Source organism: Chenopodium quinoa, unplaced genomic scaffold (assembly GCF_001683475.1).
Source record: "Chenopodium quinoa cultivar QQ74 unplaced genomic scaffold, ASM168347v1, whole genome shotgun sequence".
Classification (NCBI taxonomy): Eukaryota; Viridiplantae; Streptophyta; class Magnoliopsida; order Caryophyllales; family Amaranthaceae; genus Chenopodium; species Chenopodium quinoa.
This window is the reverse complement of record NW_018745003.1, coordinates 3,914,056-3,932,777: the sequence shown is the minus strand read 5'-3', so window position 1 is coordinate 3,932,777 and position 18,722 is coordinate 3,914,056. Positions and strand designations below refer to the sequence as shown.

The 18,722-nt window shown below is 34.0% G+C and overlaps 4 protein-coding genes across 4 annotated transcripts; 3 read left to right on the top strand and 1 right to left on the bottom strand.

The window, feature by feature from the left end:
* The first annotated feature begins 1,131 nt into the window (after positions 1 to 1,131).
* LOC110707654 (putative clathrin assembly protein At2g25430) lies at positions 1,132 to 3,212 on the top strand. Its single transcript, XM_021885677.1, has one exon. The coding sequence runs from the start codon at positions 1,303 to 1,305 to the stop codon at positions 3,031 to 3,033; it is 1,731 nt and encodes a 576-aa protein (XP_021741369.1). The 5' UTR covers positions 1,132 to 1,302; the 3' UTR covers positions 3,034 to 3,212.
* Positions 3,213 to 3,937: 725 nt separating this feature from the next.
* Positions 3,938 to 7,714, top strand: LOC110707974 (actin-related protein 6-like). The gene is made up of 7 exons (XM_021886067.1): positions 3,938 to 4,893; positions 5,809 to 6,028; positions 6,103 to 6,166; positions 6,582 to 6,666; positions 6,782 to 6,832; positions 6,934 to 6,996; positions 7,087 to 7,714. Exons 1-7 carry the CDS (start codon positions 3,998 to 4,000, stop codon positions 7,214 to 7,216), a joined length of 1,509 nt encoding a protein of 502 aa, XP_021741759.1. The 5' UTR covers positions 3,938 to 3,997; the 3' UTR covers positions 7,217 to 7,714.
* A 684-nt stretch (positions 7,715 to 8,398) lies between these two features.
* Positions 8,399 to 9,621, bottom strand: LOC110707653 (protein EPIDERMAL PATTERNING FACTOR 1-like). Its single transcript, XM_021885676.1, has 2 exons — positions 9,248 to 9,621; positions 8,399 to 8,791 (listed from the first exon to the last, which is right to left on the bottom strand). Exons 1-2 carry the CDS (start codon positions 9,339 to 9,341, stop codon positions 8,526 to 8,528), a joined length of 360 nt encoding a protein of 119 aa, XP_021741368.1. The 5' UTR covers positions 9,342 to 9,621; the 3' UTR covers positions 8,399 to 8,525.
* A 4,782-nt stretch (positions 9,622 to 14,403) lies between these two features.
* On the top strand, positions 14,404 to 18,212 carry LOC110707973 (ricin B-like lectin R40G3). Its single transcript, XM_021886066.1, has 4 exons — positions 14,404 to 15,275; positions 15,857 to 15,976; positions 17,229 to 17,463; positions 17,958 to 18,212. Coding segments are annotated over exons 1-4 (1,005 nt in total). The 5' UTR covers positions 14,404 to 14,627; the 3' UTR covers positions 17,960 to 18,212.
* The last annotated feature ends 510 nt before the right edge of the window (positions 18,213 to 18,722 follow it).

Here is an 18,722-nt window from a genome sequence, read left to right as displayed (position 1 = left end):
CGGAGGGAGTATAGGGTTAAAAAGACTTAAATGCACATGTTCCAGTTGGGTTTGAGCTGTGTCCATCAGTTGAAGAAGTTCACTTCACAAGTCCAAATAGGTTCCATTATAAAAGTGTATGGATAAAATTTTAATGTGTTTAACACTCCTAGCTTTACAACTATAGGAAAATGGGACACTTAAATGTATTATTTGGCAAGATTGACCATACTTTAAAAGTGAGATCAAAGCTTCGTACATCAACATACTCAATTTAGTTAAGAGTTATAAACTTTAATATAGGCTTTGTTTGACAATTAGGGTTTTTTTTTTTTTTTTTGTTTTTGTTTTTGTTTTTGTTTTTGTGACAACGACAATTAGCTTTTTAATTGTTAGCTATTTTGACTAGATGTTAGCCGTACCGTTAGTTGTTTTTATTAAATATTTTGTTACGTGATGGTTATTAATCATAAATCATTTGCGTAAAATTATTTGGTAAATAATTGCTAATCCACCGAAAAACTAAAAAATTCTTTTAAAAAAATTCCTTGTTTGAGGTTTTTGGATCAAACAAAATATTTTAAACATCTCTTTACCAAACACTCCAAATAAAATTTTAAATTGGTTAAACATTTTTTACTTCCAAAAACCTCCTAACTAAACACATCCATAATTAGTTTTGTTTGAAGTCTGAACTCAAGTATTTGTAGCTGCTTAAAATTAGGTCTTGTTTAGTTCAACTTATTTTTACTTATTTCAGAAAAAATAAGTTCAGATCAGATCAGAAAAAATAAGTTCAGATCAGAACATTGTTTTATGTGCGGTTTTTTATCAATAAATATTCTTAATTTCGTAATGAAAAAAATTGTGAAAATTACATATTAATAAACTACACCTTATTACGAATCTAACAAGATCCCACTTGATATATTTTTTCCTTATATATTATCGTACACTTGAGGTCAAAGGTCAAATCAGACAATCAGATCAGATCAGATCAGATCATATCAGACCAGACCAGACCAGACCAGATTAGTAAAAATAAGGTGAACCAAACAAGGCTTTAAAGGTGCCAAAATCAGACCCAATTTGAAAAATATCCGACTCAACTTTTGACTTGTATTGACGCAATTATTTAGCATGACAAAAAAAACTAATTTGGGCATTTGGTCAGTTACAATTCCTCTTTCTTATGCACCATTTGCCGCGCTCTATCTGTTTCCTCTGTTTAAAATTTCTGCAGAAAAAGTTCCAAAAACCCTTTCTTCCTCAATGAAATTAATCCTAACCCCATAAAATTTTTTCATCAAACAAGAAAATTCAATGGCACCCACTTCATTTCGTAAAGCAATTGGAGTAGTAAAGGATCGAACAAGCATTAGTATTGCAAAAATGGCGAATAATGTTGATCCAGAACTTGATATCTTGATCGTCAAAGCAACAAATCACGACACCCATATCCCCAAAATCAGATACTTTACTGAAATCTTGCGTAAAACAATGATTTCAAGAGATCTTGTTAAAGAATGTGTGTGTTTGATTTCGAAAAGAATTGAGAAAACCCATGATTGTTTTGTTGCTTTAAAGTGTTTGATTCTTGTTTATCGATTGATTATTGATGGTGGGAGGAATTTTGTGAAGGAGATTGCTTGTGCTAATGCTAGTGGTAGAATGTTGAGTAATATGTGTGTTTTTAGAGATGAAGCGCATTCAAATTCTGGGGATTACTCTGATTTTGTGAGGAATTTTGGGATGTTTCTTGTAAAGAAAGTTGAGCTGATGGTGTTCGACGAAATGTGGCTGAGAAGAAAAGTGAATTCTTCTGATGATTTGAGGAGAATGGAGGAAAGGGAGAAGAAAATGGAGGAAAATCATTTGAGGGATGAGTTACTACTTGAGAAGGTGTTGAGTAGGATGGAGAGATTGCAAAGGTGTCTTCAACGAGTGCTTAACATTCGATGTTCGAGGTGCGTTAATGGGAAGTACAAAGAGCTACTGTTTCTTGCACTTACTCCTGTGGTTGAGGACAGTTTTGTTCTGTATGATGATGTATCTGGGGGTCTGTCATTCTTGTCAGATTGTTTCTGGGAGATGGAGTATCTTAATTCTGTTAAGACTTATGGGACTTATGCTACTGTCGCGAAGCAGTTTGATGATCTTGCTGAGTTCTATGGTTGGTGTAAGGGTGTTGGGTTTAATAAGCCGTCTGATGAGTATCCTGAGGTTGAGAGTATTAGTGAAGATCTTTTGAGGTCAATGGAGGAGTTTGTCAAGAAAAGGATGAATGAAACGAAGAGTTTTAAGAAGAGTAGTTCGAAGATGGCAGAACTGATGAATAAGGTGTCAGTGAACAATGTAAATGCTATGAATGGTTGTGTTCAGGATTCTGATGCCATAGGAAAAGACATGGTGATCTTGAAGGTTAATAGTGATGCGCCATCAGCTGAGGAGAAAGGCGAATGTATGGCATTGTCTTTGTTCCACGAGGATCAAAACGACATAGTTATAAATCCGTGGGAAGAATTTTCTGATAATGTTGAATCACACATTACTTCAGCTTGGGAAAGTTCAGCTGCTAATCCCAATAATGAAGACTGGCAGATGGTTTTGGTGGCTTCAGCTAGTAATCTGTCCAAGCCAAATGTTAATTTTGGTGACAGTTTTGATGCTGTCATGCTGAATGACATGTATGATCAGGGTGCAGTAAGACAGTTGAGTGGTGGGAGTGCTAGCAGCCTCGCATTGCCTTGGCATGAGGAGAGAAGGAATACGGTTTTGGCATTACCGAGTACAGAAGGGCCAGTTCATATGGTTAATCAGGATCCATTCAAAGCTTCTCTAGCAGTTCCGCCTCCTCCTTATGTTCAGATAGTGGAGCTCGAGAAGAAGTTCCAGTTGCTGCAACAAGAACAGAAGATTTGGCAGGAGTACGAGGCAAATGGGATGCAAGGTCAAGTCAGTCGCGTGCTTAGTGGATCCACCACAGACAATGCTACTTGTCTGCAGGAAAGGATGCCTCATGTGACATCGTCCAATGACTTGGGGCTGCTCTAAGTCTAACCCTTGGAGAAATGTGAGAAATACTGCCTTAGAGAAAGTGCTCAAACACAAAAAAAAAATTGCCTCTTTTTTTGTCTAGTACATACTTCTTATAACATACTGATAGTCTAATCATAGTTGAGATGAATTCATTATTCATATGTAGTTGTACTTACAGTTTCGAAACAGTTAAGGGAAACACGACACTAGTACAGATTTGATCTTTGTATACTCAATAGAAATGGAATAAATCATGATGTAATATTTTTTTCAGAAACTGCAATATAGTAGCAAACTGCCATTTGCATGTCATTTGTTTACTGCAATTAGTGCATCATTCAATCCTGTCTGCACATAAGAGATGATTTTGGCACAGCTGCTAGAGACTTATATACGGATAGGAAAATGAAATAATTTTTAAAGAGTAATATAAAATCAAAGTTTAGTTGTATGAGACAATCAGATCAATGAATCAATTTGAGAACTTTGATACAGAGTAATTTATCTACTAGTCCTATTTATAGACATACATGCTAGTTAAAATTCAAACTTGGAGAGTTTATCTACTAGTTATAACATTGTGGCTACATTATAATATTATATGTTATCCAGGCAAATGATGCAAATATAATTGGTGTTGTTTGGTAAAAAAGCTTTTGGAGAGATATTAGTTTATTGAGCCTATTAGTGTTAACCATCATCATTAAGCTAATTTTAGTGCTTGGTAAAAAGCTCTTTGAGAGAGCATTTTGGGCTAAAAAAATTCTTTTTTAAATTTTTTTTGAAAAACTCAAAACATGAGCTCTTTTGTATTAGCTTTTATTAAACAACTAACTTTAAACAATATATATCAAACACTTTTTACACAACTAGCAATTTACATTTTACAACCATCTAGTTGAACCAGTTATTACAATCAGCTAGTTAAAACAGGTAATACAACCAGCTACTTCGATCAGCTACCAACTAATTTCGAAATATGGCCTTTGTCCGTTCAAACATATACGGATTACAAGTACTAATAAGTGTGAAAGTCAAATCGAAATATACATTGAGTAACACATGTCATTCCTTAGTAGTCGTATTAAACACATACTCGTATAGAACCAACGCGGGAAAACCCAATCAAAGAAAACCAAAACCCCCCAAAAAACCCTTGGAAACTTCTCACACAATGTCATCAACCGTAATAGTCCTCGACAACGGCGGCGGAACAATAAAAATCGGCGTCGGAGGTGACCGGAATCTGACCTTAATCACCCCAAACTCCACCGCCAAACCACCATTTTCTCTCTCCTCCTCAAAAAAACTCCTCACTTCCGACGAAATCCTCTCTTCCGACCCCACCTCTCTCTCTCTTCGCCGCCCCATTGATCGCGGCTACCTCCTTAACCCCGACCTTCAACGCGACATCTGGGCCCACCTCTTTCGCTCTCTTCCACTCCCATCCCCCCACGTGTCCTCCCTTCTTCTCACCCACCCCCTCTTTTCTCTCTCCTCCACGTCATCACCCCTCTTTGAGCTCGTCTTCGAAGACTTCAATTTCAGGTCTTTGTATGTTTCTGATTCGCCTTCTTTGGTTCACTTGTATGTAGCTAGTAGGAATCCAAACGGTGTCGTTTCGAAGACCCAGTGTAGTCTTGTTGTTGATTGTGGGTTTTCTTTCACTCATTGTGCTCCTGTTTTCCAGAATTTTACGCTTAATTATGGGGTTAAGAGGCTTGATTTAGGGGGTAAAGTATTGACTAATTATTTGAAGGAATTGGTTTCGTATCGTACTATTAATGTTATGGATGAAACTTTGATTATGGATCATGTTAAGGAGGAGCTTTGCTTTGTTTCTCTTGATGTTCCTCGCGACTTGCAGATTTCTAGGTCAGTTTATTCAAATTCAATTCCCTTTTCATCGTTTTCGAGGAACGGTGTCGTTTTGAGTACATTGTTGTTGTTGTTTGATTTCTAGAGCTATACATTGTTGATGGTATGTAATTATTTATTTTCTAGAGCTATGAATTTGTGATGGCATGATAAATACTGGGGTTTGTGGATTAGAGTTTTTTTTTGGGGGGTTTTCCTTGTTTTTAGAGGTAGAATTGCTGATGAAATGAATTGGAATGTTAGTGGAAGAATAAATGAAATGGGTTTTGTTGGGTGGACTGATATTTGCCTCCACAATGACAATAACTTCGACTACTCGGTTTTGTTTTTGATGGAGTGGGTTGAGGAAGTGTGGTGATATTCTGATATGTATGAAACAGCTAGTGTTTTAGAATAGGGATGTTTTTCAGATAATTTTTCAGTCTAATGAGTTCATGAGATGATTGTGGCTTGCAAGTGTTGAAGGGAGTAAGGAGGAAGTGAGATGAGTTAGTTAACTGTGTTGTGTTCATTAGTGACAATTGTGATCAATTAGTTACATTGTTGCATAGGATCGTGTACTTCGGTTGGATAGCTTGCAGATTCCGTAAAGCCTTAGCTTCTTGACTTTTTGATAGAATTTTGTTGATATGATTCAGACATCAAGTTTCTATAGTACTATTGGATTTCCTGTGGCTAAAGTCTGACATTAAAATTTTCTCTCAGATAAATGTCTTAATTCCTTATTTTTGTCGTCTACACTTAAGCTTAATTTAGTACATGCCTCGGGCAACATGTTGATCTTGCAATATGGAACAATATATAATCTTGGTTTCCTTTTGGTCAATCTATCTCTATATCTTTTTTATTGTGAATTTTCCTCTGATGCTATGTAATACTTCGTATGACTTACCAAGTTGATTGTTCTTTTAGGAAGTCTGGCAAGGACAACCTTTTTAAATGTACATATGTCCTTCCTGATGGAATCATCCATACAAAAGGATTTGTAAAAGACATGAATGAAGCACTGAGGTATCAAACTCTGTATGATGGGGAACCAAACTCTATGCCTAATAAGGAAAAGGCTATAGATCCCTCGGATGATGCAGAGGAGGATCTTGAGGACAGAAAAAAAGTTGATCCAACTAAAAATGTAAAGGAATAATTTCAGTTCGGTCTTGTCTAAAAATTTTAATCCCTTGCTTATAGTCTATTTGCTGGTTGCAGGAGTTTAACTTGACCAATGAGCGCTTCCTTGTCCCAGAGATGATTTTCTGTCCTGCAGATTTAGGTTTGTATACCTTTCATATTACTTTGACATAACTGACATAAGACATTTCAATGGTTTGTCCTGAAGTATGTACTGATTGTATTGTTGACAAATGGTTGAAGGATCGTTTGCTAGCTCAATCCCTTTTTATTTCAAGAAATGTTTAAAAGAATTGGTTTTGATCAATTTAATGCCTGTAAGAGAGAATGAAATGCAATTTTGAAGAGATTTTATTTAAGGGTTGTCTTTTTATTTATGCTCAAAGTAATCATTGTTGTTTATATGATGGTAATTTGGAATTGGGTAATCTGTGTGTGTTATAATGATTAAGGATGGGTCTCAGCTCTTAAGTTTCAAGCCCTCATGCTTTTTGATTTTTAAATATGAGAACTTGATTGTAGGAACTAGGAACATTAATTGTCAACTGTTCTTGCAGGGATGAATCAAGCTGGATTAGCGGAATGTATTGTTCGTTCTGTTAACTCTTGTCATCCTCTTCTCCACCCTGTATTATATGAAAGGTTGTCACCGAAGTTCTGCAAAGTTCTTTGTTTAAATTCTGAGTGTTGTATTTTGTAATATACTACTGTATTTTACTGCATTTTATGAACTTTGCTTTTCAATGCTGTGATTCAGTATCATTTTGACTGGTGGAAGCACTTTATTCCCTCATTTTGCTGAGAGATTGTAAGCTTTGCCTCGAACCATGCCTCTTATATTATACTTCGACATAATAGATTGTACACAGCCTGTTTATGTTGAAGATTTTTTCTTTCATTTCTTTGTAGGGAAAAGGAGCTTCGACCATTAGTCCCTGATGATTACCAAGTGAAGATAACCACTCAAGAAGAGTAATTTTCTTCCTATTTTTTACAAATTCCAAGCACTAATATGCCTAAATTATAGTATTATACTTAACTGATAGCATTCTTCTTATCCAGTCCCATATTAGGTGTTTGGCGAGGTGGTTCACTTCTGGCGTCTAGTCCTGATTTTGAGACAATGTGTGCCACCAAAGCCGAATACGAGGAACAAGGATCTGCACGTTGTAGTAGAAGGTTCTTCCAGTGAAGTAAAGTGAACTAGGGGTGACTGGAGAGGCCCGGCCTCCACAGCCTAACTCCACATCCCAATCATCTTCTTAGTTGGTCCCTATAGAAAAGAGTTTTAGATAACTTAAAATAAATATCTGTCATATTGTATTAGTCATTTAGTTGTCTCACTAGAAAAAAAACTATACATATGACTTTGCTCCAAGCTTGCTTTCCTTTCGGGGTTCGAAAGAGTCGGGGAAAAAAAAGTTGAAAAGAGGTCGAATCTTTAAATGAAATACATTTTTTTTGGTGACGTAGATGAGTTTTAATGTTATGGGTATTATGGTATATACAAGTATAAAGTTTTGGTTGAAAAGTCATATGTATAGTCTTATTTAGACATAGAGTTTTGGTTAGAAAATGTAGACTTCTTTTCTTTCTAGGCTTGAAAATAGTCTAATATTAAAGGCTATAATTTACACTTGTAGACCAATTTTATTCTTGATCTGAACGTGTGGAGTGTCCTTTGGGATCATGAAAGCTTGTTTGGAACTAGACATACACAACTTTGTAAAATTAAAGAGTGGTACAATTCAACAACGATTTTGAACTCCTATCACATTTGTGGTCAAGAGCTTGCAAAGACGGTTCCAGGCTTCCAGCTCCCCACATGGCCAGCCAAGGTCTTGTGGAGTCTAAGGGAAGCACCCCAACCTCTTTCCTATTTTGTGCCTAAAAAATTGAAAATCATTCGAAATTAAAGGCTATCATCATGCTTTTGAACCAATTTTGTAAAATTTCTCCAAAATTGATGAATTGAGCGCGTGATGTGTTTCTTGGGGTTGTATAAATTGGTTTTGGACCAAATAAACTATAATTATAGCGTATTATTTATGTATGGGTATCTTATTTGTATCGAGTTCAATACTAATAATATTGATTGTAATTACATGCTATTTAAATTTGTGAAAAAAAGTTGTTTAATTTTGAATATACACATTAAAATGAATGTAACAAATTTTCACATGTTTGTTTGTTAACATTGACTTTTTTTTTTTTAAACATCGGCGCATCATTTATGTATGAGAAAATTATTTAAGGAACAAATTAAAGTTGCAAACAAAATTTTATGCTACCATTGACATTATGTTTCCCTTACAACTTACATACAACAAGTTGCAAACAAAATTTTGTAGCATCAATGGCCTACTAAAAGAGAGAACTATATAATCAATAAAAGAAATAAAATAAAATGAGAATAAACTATGTTACATTGAACTAGTAGCTAGCTAGTGCTTGACAAGAATTTAGATTTAGCCCTTACAAAAATATTACAAAGATTAATTTTAAGGAACTGGATATGACTTATTTTTACACATACACTTATAAGCCATTGGACAAGTCTCGGCTTCTTCTCTAGAAGCACATACAAAGCTCACCATAACTAGCCTACATGGTGAGCATGAACCACAAGCATGAGAACAGTCGGGCAAGCTTGAACCCGCGATTTCAACGGTGTCGGGTCCTGGCCCTCTAGGCTTCATTGCTGGTCTACCTCTTGGGTTCATGTTGCCTCTCATTCTTCCTTGTGCGGCTCGGTGAGCGTTGCGATCTGTTTAGACAGGAAAAGAAATTTATATTAGTACATATGTAATAATTAAATTTATATAATTTTATAATACGAAGTAGAATAGTAAATTTATGTAAAACGAAGTAGAAATATATAAATTTATGATAAGTACGTATGTAATAATATGATCTATATGTACTATGTAGCATGCATAATTAACTATATGTATCACCCTTAAATATCTATATATAGGGATCTTTAACCCGAATTTGTATCACAGTATTTTTGTCGAACTAGCTAATTTAATCAGATTACATACAAAGTAGGGATCGGAGAAGATCATACTATATATTATCACATATATAATACCGTAACATGCATAATAATTATACTTCGTAATTACGTTAATATATATTGTACAGTTCAAATGAGTTATATAACAACTTACAACTACATACAATTAATAGGTTATTGTATAAAATATTAGTATATACTTACAGAAACGTGGTCTAGTGATGTGTCTAGAAACGGTGATGTTTGGCAAAACAAGGAGCACAATGAGAAGAACTACTAGAGCAATCGATCTCTTCATGATCTTCTTTCTTCAATCTGATCTTCTTCTACTCTTATACTTGTTACGTAGTCTCTTTTATCGATCTCTCAAACTTTAATTAATTCGATTCACTTTTATGAATATATAGTAGCTTAATTTATGGGTGTGAGAATAGAAAGTGAAGAATAGAGATTGAATATATATAAAGGGATGTATGAAGTGAAGATGAGGTGACAATTGAAGCAAATCACAGATAAAAAAAGTTGGTTAACTCAAGTTCACATGAAAGCATAGCAAAAGAGAAAATGAGTTCACAGAAAAACACCTCTACTAGCAAGAAATGTTCACGCTTTTGAAACTAGACTTATTAACCTAATTTATATTCATTTTTCAAACTAAAATACATGCAGAGATACTTCTTTTTTACGTGATTTTCTGACTTATACCATAAATATATATAATTGCTACATTTTTTGAAAATTTGAAATTATATTATATGAATATAAATTTTAAATATAAGACTGCATAAGTAGTAAATAATGTGAATATATTGGATGGTTGTAATAAATATTTTGCAGGGGTGTTCTATTTATTGTGATTGCCATTATTATTTCTGCTTGCTTGGCAAATCAAAGAGCAAAGACATGCTACTGCTTAAAGGCTTTTTATTAAATTCATGGGTTTCCCTCCTTTTCTCTTATCTTGCTTCCCTCTCTTTTTCAATTTTGGTTTAATTACTCCCTATACTTAGAAATTAAACTAAGGTTATGCATGCACGCGTAAATTAAGAAGTTGTTAATTATACCAATGAGGTCTTAGCCTAAGTCACGTACAATCACCTCACTCTCATTTTAATTTGTTTCACTCTGATCTACTTATAGGTATGTGCCTAGTAAATTGGGATGGAAGGAATACTCGTAATATTCTCCGACACTATTACAAATTACTCCATATATGATTTGGACGTGTTCTTAGTTTTTGTTACTAATATACAATAACTTTATTATAATCTAATGTGGTATAAAATGCAAGTAGATAGGTAAAGGTAGAAAAGAAATTCTAAATTTTCTAGTGATGTGAATCATCCACCTGATGTGGCATGTAATAATTAACAACTTGATCTATATAAATTGATTAGTCGATCACACTACAAAATAAAAATCGATCTCGATCTCCTTTTCATTCTACTTGTCCCGAAATTCCGATCATTATTTAACCTAAAAAATCTCACAAAAAATAATCAATGAAACTACTAGTAAATTAAGACGGAAGGAATACATTCTACTCACGTCATAATATACCATATCCATTTATTAGGATTACTATGCAACTTGTTTAATTGTACCATACTACATATCCAATGTTTGAAACTTTGCATATTGCATGCATTAACAAGCCATTTTGCATTGTTGGGCACTTGTTATTGGCCCCACCTTCTTAAGCTGGGTTGCTGGACAATTTAATTACAACCAAGATTTTGTGTACATTTCTGTACAGTATTACTCTACCCTTCCCGCCAAAATATCTTTGTCTATTAATCTATTTACGTACTCCAAAATCAAGTGAATTAATTTGAAATGAATCTTGCCATCCATGATTTGACAATCAGGATAAATTAAGAAGAGCCAATTATCTACACCTAGGTGGATCATACATCCGGGGTCATTTGCTCATTCAATCAACAAATGAATTTAAATATTATTTGCTCTTTGTTGATTAAATGAGTAAATTACCTCGGATGTACAATATACCCGGATGTATATAACAAATTCTATAAATTAAGAGTATGTACTACTACAAATTTTAAAACTTTGAATTTAAACACGCACTTTAATACGATGACATCTAGCAATTAAAACCTTATTTAAAAAAATACTTATATTTTTCGTTTTCGTCTATTTTTTTACTATATGAAAGTTTTGTGTATCCTCAGTTCCTAACGCCTTTTTTTTTCAAATTTTATTAATATGGAATTTGTGATCTATTTATCTAATTTTTCACTTTTTAAAAACTTATATGAGTCAACTAATAAACTTATTTAAATTTGTTAGAACTTATGCAAAATTATATTATAAATTAAAATTAGATATATCCTTATTATTCCTAAACTTAATATATATTTATCCGGACTATTTTTTTTGCTAAATTTAATTATCTTATATGGCTATAAATATCATATCATATGAACTTATTAGCTTATTAGATGAACTTTTTTATTTTTTTATTTTTGGGAGCAGCTTATTTTTTTATTTTTGGCCACAATAAGCTAGTATTAAGGTCAAAACACGTAATAGTTGCAAATTTGTAGAGTCGAACAAGCTTATTACAAGTGTTACATGACAACAAACAATCTTTGTCATTGTCAAGCAGGTTAGCGTGTCTTCTTAATTAAGTTATTCATCTTGCTGTATCATCACTAATTGACTATTAAGTCTATCATGAGTATCATATATCAATAGTTTAATAGATTTGTCTGTTTCATATTTTATGTTCACATGGAATAATTAAAGAAAAGTGGCAAACATAACCTTAAGGGTTATGTATAAGAAGCTAAAAAAGGAAATTTTGAAGATAAATTAACATTAATTACATCGATCTACGTGTGATTTTATCATGAATTTCTAACTTAATTTCATTTTAGAAAATAGATTTTAATACTTATATATAGCCCTAAGGGTTATATATATCATAATTCAATAATTAAAGACTGGCTTAATTACAAACTAAATAGAAATAAAACATGTAAATAAACATCGTCTTATGAAAATTAGGTAGTCCTAAGTATATATGTTGACAATTAGATAATCAATGATGCTTTGTATGAAAAATAGTTCAGTACGTGACTACGTGAACTTTTACTTTTTCTACACAGATTACATAAGCGATGCAAAGCATCCTCCTAGCTAGCTAGGATATGCCAAAGTATATTTAGCTATCGGTATTGGTCAGGGCGCGCCGTTGCGGCCAACTCAAGCCAAGACATAAGTCATGAACAAGTAGTAGGTAGAGGCACAAGGCGTGATCGAGCAGCAAGCCAAGGGATAGGGCATTTGCAACAAGCCAACGTACAATTCAATTGCACAAGGCCGCATGAGCCAAAGTATGCTGTGATGGAACTTTAGAGATGCTTTCAATCACCAACTAGACATCACAAGGTCAAATTAAGATATTGAGAATCCATTATTAATTACGACACAGTTATTCGTTTTTTTTATATTGTTGTTTATAGTGGTGTTATTACCTCCACCACTGTTGATGTTGTTATTGGTTGTCTATATTGGTGTTATCACATATCGTTGATGTTGGTTGTTTATAGTGATATTGATTGTTGATTTGTAGCTGTTTATAGTAAAATTTTTGTGATATGACAAGGAAAGTTTTCAAATTATGGCCTTGTGACATTACTACACTTAATTTTTTATAAATACAAGTTTGTAAACAATTTACCACATTACCAAAACAATAAAACCTATATTTGCACTGTCGCTTTCCCATGTTAATTTCAACATGCATACTCGGTGGATTTTAGCTAAAAAATTGTATACTGTTAATACAAACAAATTGTGAAAATGTGACGATAACAAAACTAAAATTGAACTACTTATATAAAGTGTGAAATTTTGGTGGGGACACTTTAAAAAAAAATTAGCAAAAGACGCTAAATATAGCTAGACCAAGTTTCGATTACACAACCAGTCACTTCCTTGTCAAACTTTAGCTTTCATGTACTCACACATGTTAATTGTTTGAGGTTTTTTTTGTTATAACTTAGAAATTGTTTGAGGTGACAATGGAAAATCTCAACAAAAGTTTGAGGTTTTTCTTGGGAAACTCCTTAGTTACCAATTTACCATTGTGTATGATGACACCAAATACATGATTGATGTTGATGAATGTATGAAGCCCATTTCCTCAAAATTAATGGAAACCAATTTAATCATTGATATAGAAAAAGGTCAACCACCTTAAGGAATTAAATTAAAACAAAACCTCAATTCACCTAAGAAAATTGTCAAATACGTCTTATATACATATATGAAGTATTAATACTGAAAAGAGTGTTCATTTCATTAAGTATTTTTTAAAAATTCCAAACATTATTATGTAAACTTATAATTTAATTTAAACTTATCTATTTTATCAGATCAGATATAATTTTGTTATCTAGTTTGATTTCATTGTATTGGATCTGGTTTTGTTATCTTGATTCCTTTTTATCTAATTTGATTTTTTTACAACCTACTCGTAATTACATTCCATGATTTTTTGCTTGTTTGTTTATCTAATTTGATTACATATGTAATAACAAAGTAATAAATTTCTTTTTTTTTTTTGGTGAAAGAGTAATAAATTTCTAAAATAAGGAAAAACATACAACTCCAACACTTCAAATTCCATTAGAGTTCTCCTCTTTCCTCTCTCCAAAACCCTAGCCTCCATTGTTGAATTTTGAAGGGGCTTTCATCAATTTTAACTGGTGGAAAGCCCTAATCCTTGTTTCTTTAAAGTTTCTTAGGTTTATAATAATGCTTCCTCCTTTTGGGAGGAACTTTTCTCCCTCGAAAGAAATGGTTTCCGATCTCCTTCGAAAGACAAGTGTTTTTCGACCTCCTTCGAAAGACAAGGTTTATCTCCTCTTTTCGGGGGAGAAATTTCTTAATTTTGAATCCATGATATTAGATCTAATGGATTGTTGTGAAATTATTTCATTGGTGAAAAAGTTATCAAGTTTTCGAATACAAACAGATGAATCAAAAGGAAAACATCCTCACGGCTACAAAAGATCGTTAGATTGTCTCTCCAACAAGGCTGTATTTTCCAGCGATATAAGCGGGAGATGTTCCACAGTGCAAGATCTACTCGACGATCGTAGTTTTTATAACGAAAAAATTTATTTGATTCAGTATCTTATGTATTTGTTAACGTCGAATCTCTATTGTAAATGTCGTATGACTTTTAATTAATGAATTATTTTTGCTATTAAAAAAAAAATCCATTAGAATTTAGTCAAATATGACCTTGTCACACGACTCACAAGTTAAACATTTTGGTTGTTTGAGTGACATCTCTTGTTTATAGTTGAACTACTAATATAAGTTTGGTGCAACCTCATATAAAAATCCAAATACCCAATCACCATCACACATTCACACCCCATCCCAAAAAAAATGAAAAAATCAATTAAAAAAAAAACAATTTTTTTTATAAACCCAATAAATTAACATTACAATCATTCTATTATTCCATAATTCATCACAACTTTGAATAAAAACCCACATTTCATACAAAATTCCTCAAAATTCTTATTTCTCAATCAATAAAAAAATGGATTTCCCCCACCACAACCACCACCACCCCGGCCGCTATGAAGAGGATTCCGACGAGTTTTCCCGGCCACCTTACCCAACTCCTTCTCAACCCCCTTTTGGAGCCCCTTTTCCGCACCATCACCCACAAAATTACCCTCCTCCGCCGCCGTCATACGGCGGCGGATCCGGCGCCGGGGCATACCCACATCCGGCGCAAGTCGCCGGAGTTTATCACACCTCCCATACACCCCACATGGAATCCCCAAATTACCCTCCACCACAAATGGGTTCAGGTTCATTTGGGTCCCAATCTCATCATGAATATGGTGGGTCCCATCACTTGGAATCCCCAAATTACCCTTCATATGGTCATCAATCATCTTACAATGAATCTGAGCAACAACACCATGAAAGTGGGGGTGATGAGCATAGGTTTAGGCCTCATATGCCTGGGTTTATTGCTCAGCATTTTCATCATTCTCCTAGTGATGTGAGTAGTCATGGACATGGGTATGAGTCTAATGAAGGGGGTAGTTTAGAGGGGTATTTTGGGAATAAGCCAACTTTTAAGATTTATAGCAAAGCTGGTGGTGATACTTATTCTGTTGCTATTAGGGATGGCAAGGTTGTTCTTGCTTATTCTGATCCTAATGATCCTACTCAGGTTTGTATTTTTTATAATTTTTTTTGGTGAAATTGGGTTGAAAATTGTTTGATTGTTGATTGATAGTTTAGAGATATATGTATGTGTATAGTTGAATAATATTTTGTGATCAGGTGATGAAAAGTTTCAATTTTATTGTTTTGGGGATTTGGTTTGTGTTTGAAATTGTGATTTTTAGCTTGTTTTGGTGATTTTAGTTGTTGGGATATTTAATTGTATGTGTATGTGTATGTGTATAAAATATAAATGGATTTAATTTGCCTATTTGATTTGTGTTTATAAAAGTATGGTGATGAAGGATTGAGATTAAGAAAGGGATTGAGAATAAGAAAAGATTGTGTAGCTATTGAGTATGCACTAGTCTTAATTCTTGAAATCGAATTATAAGTTATACTTTGATCCAAATTCTAGTTGAATTTTGAGGTTGAATGGATTGTCAAGTTTCAGTTTGTGTTCAGGGGAAGTTGATGAATAATCTGTCCTTGTGTTTTGGTTTCGACGTTGATCATGCTCGATTTTTGGGATCTATGGACTTTTGATTTTAATGTTTGATGTTGTATGGATTGTTATTTCTGGTACAGCACTGGTACAAGGATGAGAAGTTTAGCACCAAGGTTAAGGATGAAGATGGTTATCCAAGTTTTGCATTGGTGAACAAATCGACCGGGCAGGCTTTGAAACATTCAGCCTCTGCTCATCCGGTGAGTATTTTGCAGATTGTTTTGCCATTTACATTTATCTGCACAATTTAGAATCAGTGAATCAAGATTCTCAATAAATTTTTGGAACATGACATAGCTCAATACTGATATTTTTAATATTTGCTCTATGTACGAAGTATAATACGTATTTAGTAGAAACTTAGTACGTGTCATCCGTAGTTAGTCCAATGGGTTAGGAAGAATGGGTGTTCCTTTCCTCTGTAGTTGTGAACCTGTCTTGTGTGGAGACTGGCATAAACAAAAGATTTTGGAAATATCTACAGAGAAAAGGTCCTGATATCAACCATTTTGGCTTTCTAGTCGACATGAATAATATAATTGACAAAGGCTTTTCTGTTATGCTTGTGAAGTTGTGATATTATAAATTGGTTCCTTTTTTTTAATGTAATCAAATGAAAGTTATGATTTACGCCACTTTTTGCCTATGTTCATACTTTCTCTGTAGAAACTGTTTTTCAGGTCCGTTAAATTTGATGAATATCTTTACTTGTGCGTGCGTACTTAATTTCATTTCCATTATTTATTGATTCAAAATTTCAAAGAGTCAATGTTGATATCAAACAGCAAGAGATCAAATAAACCTTTAAAGAGTATGTGTTCGTATGTAATTGTGCTTCCCTACAGTCCTGAAAAGGGTCCCTAGTTGTGCAATGGGTCAATGTCCAAGTTGTTTGATTCTCGAGAAAGTATGGTTAATCGTTGTGCTTTGCTCTTTGCTGTCTTCCATGATATAATGTGTGGAGTCCTGTTAGCATATTCCCTTGTAGTGGGACAGAATAATTTGGTAGCGTCATTGATCTTGGAATATAGTGCCTATATGACCCCTTCCATATCTTGCCCCATATAGTTTTCAAACATATCTTATGTGGGGACTTTTGTGGGTCAAATGGAGACCCGAATCTTCAAATCCAAAGAATATATCTTTTGAATGATTACTTATTCGAGATCTGTATCACTTGACAAAGAGGATCACCGTAGGGTCTGCATTTGAATGCAAGAATTTACTCAAACCTTGGTCTTTCCTCCTGAAATTTACTGAAATGAAAATATTTTAACTGATCAAAATTGATTCACACAACTTGATTAATGTTTTGGCTATATGCAGTTCCTGTTTTCTATGGAATATTGCTGATATTTATTGAATGCGAGTATTATATATTTATTTTTTGTAAGATGAAAAGAATTTGGCCTAAGCATTAACCACATAATTCTCATCTGAATTATTGTCCAGGTGCATTTAGTCCCATACAAGCCTAATGTTTTGGACGAATCCATCCTGTGGACAGAGAGCAGGGATTTAGGTTCTGGTTTTAGAACCATCAGGATGGTGAACAATGTTCACCTGGTTTTGGATGCTTTCAATGGTGACAAGGATCATGGTGGAATCCATGAGGGCACAATTATTGCCCTATACAAACCCTGGAAAGGCGATAATCAGAATCAGCAATGGAAGCTTTACCCTCACTGTAAGTTTCTGCTGCTATCTATCGTGTGTTACTCAAAGCTATTTATAAACATCCAGGTTCCCAATATATGTAAATTATTCCCTCCATCCTCCTCAAACCACTCAACCATTAATACAAGATGATTTCACTAACATACATACGAAGTATTTTATGCCTTACTATCCGGTAAGGGTATTAGGAAATCTGATCACTAAACCTACACATGAACTGTTTTTATGTAATAGGTAACTTTTTCCTGACTTAGTACTTAGTAGTACCAAAGTATATGGGACTTTTAATTCCTGTGGGAGTATACTGACAATTTTCTAATATTGTAAGGAACTGTTCAGACTGCTTTGGTCTATTACATCTATAATACTTTAAATGAAATTGGTCTACCATTTTCCTCCAAAAACAATAAAAATAAAAATTGGTCAACCATTTTTTTAAACTTGTTGTATTGTCTTGTGCAAAATTTAGCTAATGCATAGATCTGCTATCTGGTGTGAACTCAGGAGCAAGGCAGCTGGGAAGGATCGCGCTAGCCAAGAGTTACGGCTTCATCATATTTCATGTGCTGTACTTGGTACAATGTATTATGTTTCTGTACAAACGATGCTGGTGTTGATAACTTGCGTATTTCTTGTAATGTTTGTGGATTGATACTTCCTTAGACAACATGTGGTGTATGTACTGTGGACATGCTTTTGATGGTTTAAAAAGAGTACATCTTTTTGTGAATAAAACATGAGTATAGTATCAAACTCAAAGAGCCTCTATTTTGCACCCAGATGTAACGAACAAGGTAATTTTGCTCAGTTTGCGTCGCTTTGGCATTTGTTCTAGGTATTTGTCATATTACGGAGTATATAGTTTTAGTTTGGTAGCTCAACATTTTTTCAGCGCCCAGTTCATATTTAAGGTGTTACTTAGGAGAAACTCTGGTGTGGTGGTGTTTTTTCCAAATCGCGCCTCTATAGTAGGAAAGCCCTTGTGTTATTATTAACAAGTCTGCATGAGTATCATGGATCCTTTTCTATGATTTCTACCATTGCTCTAGATCATCAACATGCCCTACCGCAAAATTCACCCTGGGAATAACTACTCAAAATCGTCAAATCACTCTTCGTGAAAGCTATCTTCATAAATGGTGATGGGGTTCCTATCTACATACTCCTATATCTAGTGAGGGGTGAGGGGACGATGTTGAAGTGGTAATGTCAACTAGCTTAGTTGATTGAAATTTTTTGGGGTAGGTACTTAATATCTAGAATCAATTA